General features: G+C 33.3%; 1 protein-coding gene across 1 annotated transcript in view; it reads left to right on the forward strand.

Annotated features, from left to right (window-relative positions):
* Positions 1-419: 419 nt before the first annotated feature.
* The window catches only part of LOC121735834 (rho GTPase-activating protein 7), a 259,758-nt gene continuing 247,833 nt past the window's right edge, over positions 420-12,344 (forward strand). Inside the window, exon 1 of the mRNA XM_042126790.1 lies at positions 420-678. Within this exon, the coding sequence (XP_041982724.1) occupies positions 612-678 (67 nt within the window). The 5' untranslated portion in view covers positions 420-611. The remainder of the gene's footprint in view (positions 679-12,344) is intronic.

Genomic DNA, 12,344 nt, shown 5'->3' on the forward strand with positions numbered 1-12,344 from the left:
CACTACTTGTATAACTATATAAAACGAAAAGTATTATTGACATAAAAACCGGCTTATCAGTGGTTCAGTGGTTTTTAAACAATCGACCTAGTAAGATTCTCAGATACATTGCTGGACTTATAATGATGTAAAAATAGACTGCTTTATATCACTTCTAGGCCCTATCCTTGATAATTAAGTATTCTTAAAAATATAATTAAATTATTTTCTTCACAATAGCTTTTTTCTACATCTCTGTCCAAACATTAAATTACTTTTCTTTTCATAGTTTATAGTGATATGTCGGCACTCGTCTATTTGCCACATCCATTATTCAACAATAAAAAAAAATTGGACAACAGTAGCTTATACGGAGCCGCATGACATGTAGGCCCCCCGCCTCGACTATAGTCAGTTAGTCAGTACGAGTGCTGCGGCGAACCGCGCTATACGTGCGCGCGCGCATCGTTCGTTCACCCCGCGGCGAAACGTCAGCTGTCAAAATTTTGACGTTCCACCCGCATTCCGAAAAGTGCCCGTGTTTTGACATACCGTGCTAGTGTTGTGCTCATATCGATGTGTTTGTGCTGTGAGTGTTATGCAGATGTCATGTCACATTGAGATACGCTGATATGTCTATAATTAACGGGCTCCGATGGCTGCAAGACGACGAGTTGTTCGCTATATCCTTGCAAAACGGTGAGTTTAAATAAACCTCACATTTTCGTATGATTCATACGCCGTATAAGGTTACAAACAAACAATTTATACGTCAGTTTCATGTTTTGCACTGTAACTATAAAGATATTCTAAAATATTTCAACTCGGCTTTTATTTTCATGTCACGTAAAATTTTGTGTATGGCTGCAAACGAATAAAAACATATCGCAATAATAAAACTTCATATCTTAAAAATGTGTACAAAAATATAAAATAACCTACCTACGTAATATTTTGTGTCATTATTGTAATCAATTTTGTATAAGTAAAGTAAGTTATCAGAAAAGTAAAACAATATTGTGTAAAGGCTTTTCATTTGGAAGTTCTCGTGGAACATACTTTAACTTTGCCAAAGTTAATGTGCATGATTTGTAGAAGTTAGGAAATAAACTTCTTTAAATAACAATCTGAAGATTAATACCAAATCATAATGTCATTAAAGTACCAAAGTCTCAAATAAACACGGTAGAAATAAGAAAATAAAAGAAGATAAAAAGTTATGAACTGAGCGGTTATACCTACAATAAAATGTTTAATCATCAACCTACTGGGAAAACACATTAATTTTATTAATTAAAATAATATTAACTTAAATTAAAAGCGTTAATTGATTGTAATTTATCGATATCACAAATCACAACACTACGAATGTTTAATTGTAGGTTATTCTGTCGTATCGTTAATTATCTGATGAAAGGTCAAAGTTTGTTTGTTTGTATGTACTTAAGACCCCATTTTGTAGGCGATTGTGAATAACTACATAAAGTACATACTTAGTTATAGTAGTTGCGTAGGCAAGCACTTTGGTTGTTATCAATTTAGGTTTATTTTCGCACATTGAAAACTAAAGTGACACTAACAATTTTTTAATTTTTACTACAAATCCTAGTCTCTATATTATATACATTTTTAGGGTTCCGTACCCAAAGGGTAAAAACCTGGCCCTATTACTAAGACTTCGACGTCTGTCCGTCTGTCTGTCTTCAGGCTGTAATTCAGAAACGGTAATAGCTAGAGAGTTAAAATTTTCACAGATTATGTATTTCTGTTGCCACTATAATAACAACAAATACTAAAAACAAAATAAGTAAATTAAATATTTAAAGAGGGCTCCCATACAACAAACATTTTTGCTCGGTAGCAATGATGACAACAGATTGGCACCTGAAATGTTCACAAAATACTCAGCTATATTTATACTTTAATAATTAATAATAGAATATAATTAATAAATAAGGGGGGCTCCCATACAAAAATCACATTTTTTACTATTTTTGCTCTATAATAATACGGAACCCTTCGTGCGCGAGTCCAACTCGCACTTGGCCGATGTTTTATCATAGGTTTAATATGAGATAGTAAACAATCTAGAAAAATAGATCGACAACGTTTTCATTTCGGAAAAATGTACGATTTACGCAGCAAAAAGATAAATAAAATCGAATTTAAAATTTTATTACGCGCGAAAATTCGAGAACGGCTGAACCGAATTGGCTAATTTTAGTTTTGAAATATTCTTGGAACGTTTATATGAGGAGGAAAGTGATACGAAGTTCACCGGGCGATCTAGTTAATACTTATTTTGATGACACAAAACAAGTTGGTATGACTGATATAAGTTTACTATAATATGTACTTAGTTCATTCATACTGATAATCTTGACGTGTCAATGACTATAAACATAGCTACTGTCTACTGATAACACAGATGAATATTGTAGTAACAAATATAATATAATATTATGTTACTAACTTATTAATATAGCAACTAAGCTCTGGTCCAAATATTAAGACAAGTTCCAAAACTTTACATAAAATATTTCTGTTAACACTTTTATGTAATAAGTATACTATTTAGAACATAGAATTAATTATTATTAACAAAGTTAATTTTCTGGTGTTCAGTGTAACATATTATAGCTATAGGTACTGAGATCGATAATATTTGCCGCTATAAAATCTTACGTCCTTTCCTGGAATTCCATTCCATATCGGTAAACCGAGGTGAATAGAATTGAAGGGGGCAATAGGAAAAAGTCTTAGGATAAGTTTTAATGTTTTTTTATGGCAAACTCGGTATCCCCAGTAAAAAACCCGAAACTTTATAAAGATGAATGCCCAAAAATGTATGGACCAAAAACCCGTAATCGATTGAAACCATTTATATGTGGCATAGTAGACTACATATACTGTATCCCAAACACGATGTCCTTTTTGGATTAAACAATCACCGAGTACTTTAAAAACGATCGTAACTAATTGACTTTTCATATAGGAATCTATGATAGTTAGGACGACGCGATGCTACTAACGATAGCTTGGCGATTAATACATAGCAAAAACATTTTTAATACAGATGTGCAGTGTTGTAATTATGTATTTATGAATTTAATATTTAAATATTTATCACGTTTATATCTGCCAGTATAGAATGTTAGTTTGGTATAGAAAATAATCTGTAAGTATACAAAATGTACTTTTTTAGGATTATTATGTACGTGATATCGGTTATATTATCTTTTTTTTTATAAAATAAGGGGGCAAACGAGCAAACGGGTCACCTGATGGAAAGCAAATATATACTGTCGCCTATGAACACTCGCAACATTAGAAGAGCTGCAAGTACGTTGCCGGCCTTTGAAGGTTTGCAGGTCGTATTGAAAATATAGTGACAGTTTATTTCAAAGTTTTACAGTGCGCAGCAGAAAGTTACGCAAAAAAACGCACGGTGGAAGACTATATTTCTTGCGTGGAGCGATGGCGAAAAGTTGCAGGAGGTATTCCAAACATAAGAGCACTCCCCGTGATACAACCGATAGAGGATGTAGAGTGAATCCACTTGTAATTTAGTTTATTTTTAAAATATATATTTGATATACTGTCTTTTTTAGGGTTCCGTACAAAAGGGTAAAAACAGGACACGATTACTGAGACTTCGACGTCTGTCCGTCCGTCTTCCAGGCTGTAACTCAAGAACCGCTATAGCTAGACTTCTGAAATCTTCACAGATTGTGTATATAATATGTTGCCGCTATAACAGCAACAGCAACTAAAAACTAAATAAAATTAAGATTCAAGGGAGGGTCCCATACAACAAACGTGATATTTTTGCCCTTTTTTGCTCCTAATCTATAGTGGCTACGTGTAGACGCAAGATTTTTTTACAAAGTTCTCAATTATATGTGTACTTTAATATTTAAACTCAAAATTAAAATAAAATTAATAATTAAGGGGGACTCCCATACAAAAAACATTTTTTTCCCTACTTTCGCTCTATAACGGTACGGAACCTTTCGTGCGCGAGTCCGACTCGCACTTGGCCGATTTTTTTCTCTATTGAATTGTACATTATTGTCTATCAACATCTCTTTCATGAGACAGATCACAAAAACAAAGGAAGTAACTAGTTGATTTGAAGTAGACCACACTGTTTATCTCAGATTTATTTTTTCAAATTATCGGTTTCAGAAAATATGCAATTAATTTTTTTCAAAATCATAAGATTTTGAAAAAAATTAATTGCATATTTTCAATCTACTATTTATGGTCTACTTTGCTGTACATAAATTATTTTAATCGACTAGGTATGGGTTTTTTTTGGGCATAGTCCTTTGTTGATATCATTCTCCTTAGTCTGGCAATTTTTTATGTGTGGCTACATCGCTAAAACTGCCAAAATTTAATTTCAAAGTTGACAACAAAACAAGTCGTTGTAGACAAGAGAGTTTGAACCTCCGTATTTCGGTGAATTTTGGTTATAATAGCTAATAGTTTTCTTCAGATTGCGGTCAGTGCTGTTATAATATATTTTAATATAGTTATTAAGATAAGAATATGCATTGAGTATACAAAATTGTTATTTTTCCGTAAGCCTTATTTTCTTTAAATTTTTGAGGTGATTAGATACACGAAAGGGGTGAATAAACACGCCTGAGAGGTTAATAGGTACGCAAATATGGTTAATAGACACGGCCAAGGGGTGATTAGTTACGAAAGAGGGGTGATTAGCCATGATTATGTCAGGCTGCCACAAAGTTTGTAATGATTATCTACAGTTCAAATTTCTCCTTTAGTTTTGTTTTCGTGGTAAATTCTAAATTTATAGCATTTAAATTCATTTTTATTATTGATGATTTCTATTTGAAATTATAATTTTACTTTATACTAATAAATAATTAAAGAAATCTTCTCGAGTTTGCTTGCCTTTATCTAATAAAGAGTATATGTATAGGGAAACTGTAACGAAGCAGCCCTACGATTTTTTTCTAATCACCCCTCAGGTGTGTCTATTGTCCCCTGATAAGTAGTAATTAGAAATTACGTATATTTTGTGTATTTTTTTTATATCTACAAACATATCCGAATATAAACAAATTTATATCAATAGTTTGGCCTAAGAATCAATATATACACGACTAAAAAAGTGGGTATCCGTTCTGCAACCTTACGAAAACAATTACAAAAGTTTGAAGACCTATCTATTCACCCCAAATTACGTTACATCTAAATTGTTTCAGCGTTTTAAGCATAAAGAGATTCTATGGATAAAGTTTTATGTAGGTATTGATTTGTCGTTTAAACTTGTTTACGTTTAGTTAAAAAACCAACTAACCTTCATAACCTCAAATTAAGTGACATAATGTATGACATAGTGATAGTATGTTGACGCCATAGGACGCTACCACGTTGCTCCATACTTGCGCAACATATTGACATAGTGCGATAGTAATATCTTGGACAAACAGGTATTAACTAACCAAATCTTTAAACTGATTTTTCCGAAAATATATGTGACTAGATGTTCCGCGCGGCTTCGCCCGCGTAAATTAGCCTTCGCCTTCCTCGATAGATAAATGGACTATCTAACACTGAAATAATTTTTCAAATCGGACCAGTAGTTCCTGAGATTAGCGCGTTCAAACAAACAAACTCTTCCGTTTTATAATATTAAGTAAAGATATTACATAGTAAGGCCCAATTCACCAACGTCTGCTAGCGTTAACAGCTCGTTAAAATGTCATGTCTTCTCTTTCATCCATATGAAAAATGAAATGATGTGATGAATTGGATCTAAACGTAATATTATTAGGCAAAGCTATTTTTCGTATTTTTAAATAGAAAACTTCTTAAGTGCACGTTATATCCTTTTTTAATTCCAGTGACAATTCCGGAGTGCTACCCGTCCAAATCAATCAATCATTTTTTATTTCTAATTTTTAATACTTATTATGATTTATGACATTTATTATTATATGTGATTTTTATTTTTAGGGTTCCGTACCCAATGGGTAAAAACGGGACCCTATTACTAAGACTTCGATGTCTGTCTGTTCATCTGTCTGTCCGTCTGTCCGTCCGTCTGTCTGTCTCCAGACTTATGAATTTTTCACAGATTGTGTATATCTGTTGCCGCTATAACAACAAATACTAAGAACAAAATAAAATTAATATTTAAGGGGTCTCCCATACAACAAACGTAATTTTTTCGGCCTTTTTTGCTAGATATCAATAATGGGTAACTTTTGAAATTTTCACAAAATCTTTGATTAGTATGTGCTCTATATTAATTAATAAAAATAATAAAATAAAAAATTAAGGGGGCTCCCATACAAAAAACACAATTTTTGGCCTATTTTTGCTCTATAATGGTACGGAACCCTTCGTGAGCGAGTCCGACTCGCACGTGGCCGATTATTTATAACTATTTTTTATCGTTTATCGTTTGTCAGCCATTGTTTATCTTTTAGGTTGGCAACACTGAAATCTGAATTAGTACTACTATAGATATTATGATATCTATAGTAGTACTAATTCAGATTTCCTAGGTTTTCATAAAATGATGAGAGCAAGCGGATATAGATTTTCTAGATACCCTGTATAAGGCAAGACCAGATTTATCTTCATATCGTCTGGTCACTTTTTATCTTGGCTTCCGAGAACACAATTTGAAAACCCACACGGTTTTCCCCATCTTTATGCTACTGTTTCTAGATGGATACAGATAATAAGCAAGTTTACATTACAGCGTGACAAGGCGATGCATTTAAAAAAAAATCGGCCAAGTGCGAGTCGGACTCGCGCACGAAGGGTTCCGTACCGTGAAAATTTCAAGTGCCTATCTGTTGCCATTATTATCATTAGCAGAAAAGGCCAAAAAAAAATCACTTTTGTTGTATAGGAGCCCCCTCAAATAGTAATATTTTTTTTTTTAGTATTTGTTGTTATAACGGCAACAGATATACACAATCTGTGAAAATTTCAGAAGTCTAGCTACTGCGGTTCATGAGGTACAGCCTGGCGACAGACAGACAGACAGGCAGACAGACAGACAGACAGGCAGACAGACAGACAGACAGACAGACAGACAACGAAGTCTTAGTAATAGGGTCAGGTTTTTACCCTTTGGGTACGGAACCCTACAAACATTAAAATTGGAACTGACAGCCCAAAAGCGCAGGTAATAAGGAACATTACGCAAAAGTTGGAGCAGAGGGCGTTACTAGCACATACAGTAAACAATCCGACCAAAACCCGACACACGTCATATCAGAATATTGACAGGAACGTTGTCAAACGTCGAATAAATTTTTGTTTACTGTCTGTGCTGCGGGGCTAATATGGTAACTTTTAGCAATTCCTCTAAATCAATTCAGCGACGATATTACGAGCAATATCGTCGGTGATTCATCTAATTTTGTAAAATAACGTCCTACGTCAACGGCAATTCAATTCATTAGCAGATTCATAATTGAAACTGTATTGCCATTCTGAAAAACATAAAAACGAACATGACCGGTTTTTTTCTACATTTATATATGATTTTATGAATGATCCACGAAATATTTGATATAATTGTTATATTTTATGTATTAAACATTTATTGTATATTTGTTCATTAAAATCATTTTATAACTAAAAACAAAATGTTGTTTAATAATTTCACCATAATCTTCAAATATCGTTATATTTTCGTAACGTTACTGCCTTAAGGGCATCTATACCCATATAACAATATGAAAATTTAACCGATACTTGAAATTATTAATTATATGGAAATATAATATGGTGATTTTGATTTAAAGAGAAGTATCCTAATCATATGCTACAAAAAAGTAAGATTTTGCACCAAGGTATGCTATGGTTACTTTTCATAGTCATTTTACTCAAGTCTGATGTTTTTGATCATTATTCTGTTTGACAAGCGATGTTTGCCGAATAGGCACCGGCAGCCTATTCGGCAAACATCGCTTGTCAAACAGAATAATTTATTTATTTATACGTTTATTAACTTAATAATCATTTGATGATTCTGATTTTTACGACTTTTCATCAACAACAAATGAATTGCTTAGTACGAATCATTAAATGAATTGCACGTTAAGAGAAGTTTAAAAATGAATCGTAAATGATTCATTGTATGATTCAACTAAGCGACCATTTTAGCCCCGCTGTTCTAGCATGAAAACATTGCAGTATACAGTCATATAGGTCTACCAAAATCTGATGGCAAAAAGTAAGAAAATAAATTGACTCTAGCAATACCGAGGTATAGGAATAAAACATTTTGATCCATTTTTTTACCTTTAGCGGCTTATTATGACTGTGTGTGAAACATGCAAAAATAAAAATTTGTTCAATGATCAAGGATATTTTTTGAAAATCTGCTGTCAAAAATTTCCATCAGATTCTGGTAGACCTATAGTATTCTATTGGTCTGTCACAAAGAGAATATAATCACTACGTGGTCTGTCAACTCAATGTGTGCAATTCGACAAGGCTTTAAATGGACGTGGCGAGAAAAGGAACTAAACGCTTCTATCATACAAAAACGTCATTTTTGACATGTGTTTGACACTCCTTTACCAGCAGCGCTCCCGTTAATGTCACCCACGTTCATTTAAAGCCTTGTCGAGCTGTATCTTCTTGTTCAGTTAATAAAGTTCAGTTTTGAATGGACCATTTTAAAAAGCATCGCATCGCCGCGTCATATTGTTAAGGAACTGACCCTTATGTTCGGGCCACACTAACGAGAAACGCCGTTAATTATCGCGTTAATTCTAAAACATGCTATAGCATTATCGCCTTTACATGCCACTAATTAAAGGCGATAATGCTATAACATGTTTTAGAATTAACGCGATAATTAACGGCGTTTCTCGTTAGTGTGGCCCGAACATTAGTAAGCAAATATTTAGTTGAAAGTTATTAGTATTTACTTGCATCGGTGGGCAATCGTCAAGGCAAGTTACATTCCTAAACTCGTAGAATCTGGCTTCATTTTCATTTGCGTTTACTAATAAATTAGACTATATTTACTGACAAATCCTGTACTAGACAACATGGTACAAAGTAGAAAGCAGATTTGTGGGAATAGACAACATTTTTAAGAACATACACAAGTTCTCTATGTCACAAGTCACAACTCACACATATTAACATCACAATTCACAACGCTGTGGGGCGTTGCGTTGCATTTTATTTCTTAAAAAACCTATTTAAAACTGAACTTTATTTACTGCACAAAAGGGCATACATTTATATGACAGATTTGCTGCTCGCAGTGTTGGGTTTTTCGAATGGTTCATTTTGAAATGTATTGCAACGCCGATACAATGTGAACTGATCCTTCGGAAAATACATCACATTTTTATCATCAAAAATAATTTCTGGGAGATGACGTCAAGATTTCTCGTAATAAAGGCCATAATTAACAAACATCTGTACATTACCACAGTATTGTTCCATTGAGTGTATTTAAATTATAGCTAACCAAACACGACGCAAGGCCGACCGGTTTTTACGAAACTAGGGTCGCTATGATGTACGTAGGCAGCTAGCATAAATATAAAACCCGTACCTACTAATATTATAAATGCGAAAGTGTGTCTGTTACCTTCACGCTTAAGTCACTGAAGCGATTTTGATAAAATTTGGCATGGAGATACTTTGAGCCCGAGAGAGGACAAAGTATCTCGGTAAAGTGTACGGTTCCCGCGCGATAAACGAATTCAGGCGCAACGGAGTTGCAGGCATCATCTAGTATTCAGTTTGCTGATTAAAATATTCCGTGTCATTAATATAATGAGAACAAAATAAATCTACAAAAACTTACGGTTTTTTAATCAGTTGTGGAATCAGTCAGTCAGTTTAATCAGCTATAGCCCCAGACAATCGTTTAACTACTGGATATAACAACATTTCCCAGCATTTTCTTCTGCTGCAGAAAGTACTTTGGGCCTTTTTCACCACTTCCTGATAAGTGACGAATAAGCTATCCACCAATTAACTTGACAGATCAAGTATGGAGAATCTGTCAAAAAAGCTGTGAACAGCCTATTCGGCACTTTATCAGAAAGTGGCGAAACTGGCCCTTAGTAATTAAAAAATTGATTTACTTATTTCTTACTTTAGGCTGGCCTCACACAGCCGGAATTTCATAATCGGAAATTCATATTATTAATTCAGAAAGACCGGAATACCATACAATATCAGTACGCTCCACACACATTCTGATTTTTTCAGATTATGAATTTCATAGATCGATCTGTAAGAATATGAATTTCCGATTATGAAATTCCGGCTGTGTGAGGCCGGCCTTAGTCTTCATAGTCTCTGAAAATTCTGTGACAATTACTAACAACATAATTTTGTGTACAGTATTATCCTCTAGAGATCTCCCTCCTAACATCCTATGGGGACTACAATTTCATTTAAAACGTAAATATTTAATTTAACATTTCCGCTATGAACTATGTAACATATATAATATTTTACTGTTTCGTTGCTGCATTATGAATTGACATAAAAGTAATGAGTGACTACATCGGGCGTTACAAATTAACGACAATTAAAACGACAATGATAATAACAATGTTCAAATGAGCTTAAAATTACTTTTCATATGCATCATAAAAAGACTATTGTTATTGTACAGTCGCCAAGAGATCCGCTCCACTACTTTTGAGTTTTGATTTTTACAATTTTGAGAAAACTGCTAAACCGGGTTTTCTCCTTGATTGACGAGCGACGGTAACCATTGAACCTATTTAGATGAAATATCGTATGGGGATTGGGGATACTTGAAGATATGATTAATCCTGAAAAAGCACGATTGACATTTTTTTACAATAATGCATTGTCCTGCGAAGTTCTGGGTAACTTTTAGTTTAAAAAAAAAAGCCCAATCGACGAATTAAGGCACACACCTTTATATTATAAAATGTCAAAATTTGTATGTAACTTGGTTCGTTAATCGATATTTTTATCATGGTACTATAAAAATATATTTTTCTGTAAATAATAGCTTAATAATACTCATAACTCAGTTAAATGAGGTTATTGAATTTTTCTCCTTCTCCTAATCTCATTGTACTCAACTTTTTATGCAAAATCACCTGATAAGTGGTGAGCGTCGCACATGTGACATGACATAAGCATTACAGGGCTGCCCCTGTAAAGATAAAAATGTATGTTTGGAAAATATAGGAGCAAAATTAATATCGTCATTGGAACCAGAGCTTAGTGCCATTTTAGGCACAAAATGCCATTTTAATTTGAAAAGAAATATTTCTTTTAGACGCCACTGATCTAAGCGCTTTCCGCATAATTTTTCCTCAAGGAAAAATATCTCAATTCTCACATCTCAAAAATTGAGTATTTTTTTCCTGATCAGATTTTTCTTTGAAATTACATATAAGTACAGTATAAAATACGCTTTCGAAATTTAAGACTTTTTATTTCCTCCTTAAAGGAGGGCATTACAATGTTCTATTTTATTATTAGGTACTAACACAAAAAAAGAGTTAATTCATTTTACCAAATGCGTTTGTATTAAAAATAAATATTAAATTGTTATTTTGTACAAAATAATATGCTCTGCTTCTTTATGAATAGTGAAATAATTTATTCAGTTGGTATTAATTTAAGAATGACTCACTATAGTAGAGATGTGAAGTATTAATATGAGATACATTACTTAGTCATATTGTGTGTAGAATATAACAAGAATGACGTCGAACAGAATTACTATTTCGTTAAGCAAATAACTAAATATTATAGTGGACTAGATGAAGCTCGCAACTCCGTTACGCCAAAACTCGTTTATCGCGCGGGAACCGTACATTTTTCAGGGATAAAAAGTATCCTATGTCCTTTCCCGGGACTCAAAGTATCTCCATGCAGCAAAATCGGTTCAGCGGTTTCGGCGTAAAGAGGTAACAGACAGACAGACACAATTTCGCATTTATAATATTAGTATGGATTGATTCTGCTAAATACCTTTAAATAATACAATTTCTATTTAATTTCGATGCAGTCTTGCTTTATAAGAATACTACAAAATTATACATTTTTATTCACATCAACGTCAAAAATCTTCTGATTATTCAAAACAATGTTAAACGTTAGCAGGATCGATGCTGTATTAATGTAGGATTGAAATAGAAGAATCAGGGTCTCCCTATTATGAACATTAGGAATCGTACGTGTATGAACGCACGCACACAAAGTAAACATCATGAATGAAAAACACTCAACAGCACAAAATACAAACACTTCTGATAAAATTGTCTCTAACTTTCAAGTGTATTCAGTCAATAAAAGTTTTGTAAGTAATAAATAATAATGTTCAACTAATTATTTCTTAT

The sequence above is a fragment of the Aricia agestis genome, chromosome 18 (genome assembly GCF_905147365.1).
Source record: "Aricia agestis chromosome 18, ilAriAges1.1, whole genome shotgun sequence".
In the NCBI taxonomy this organism is placed as follows: Eukaryota; Metazoa; Arthropoda; class Insecta; order Lepidoptera; family Lycaenidae; genus Aricia; species Aricia agestis.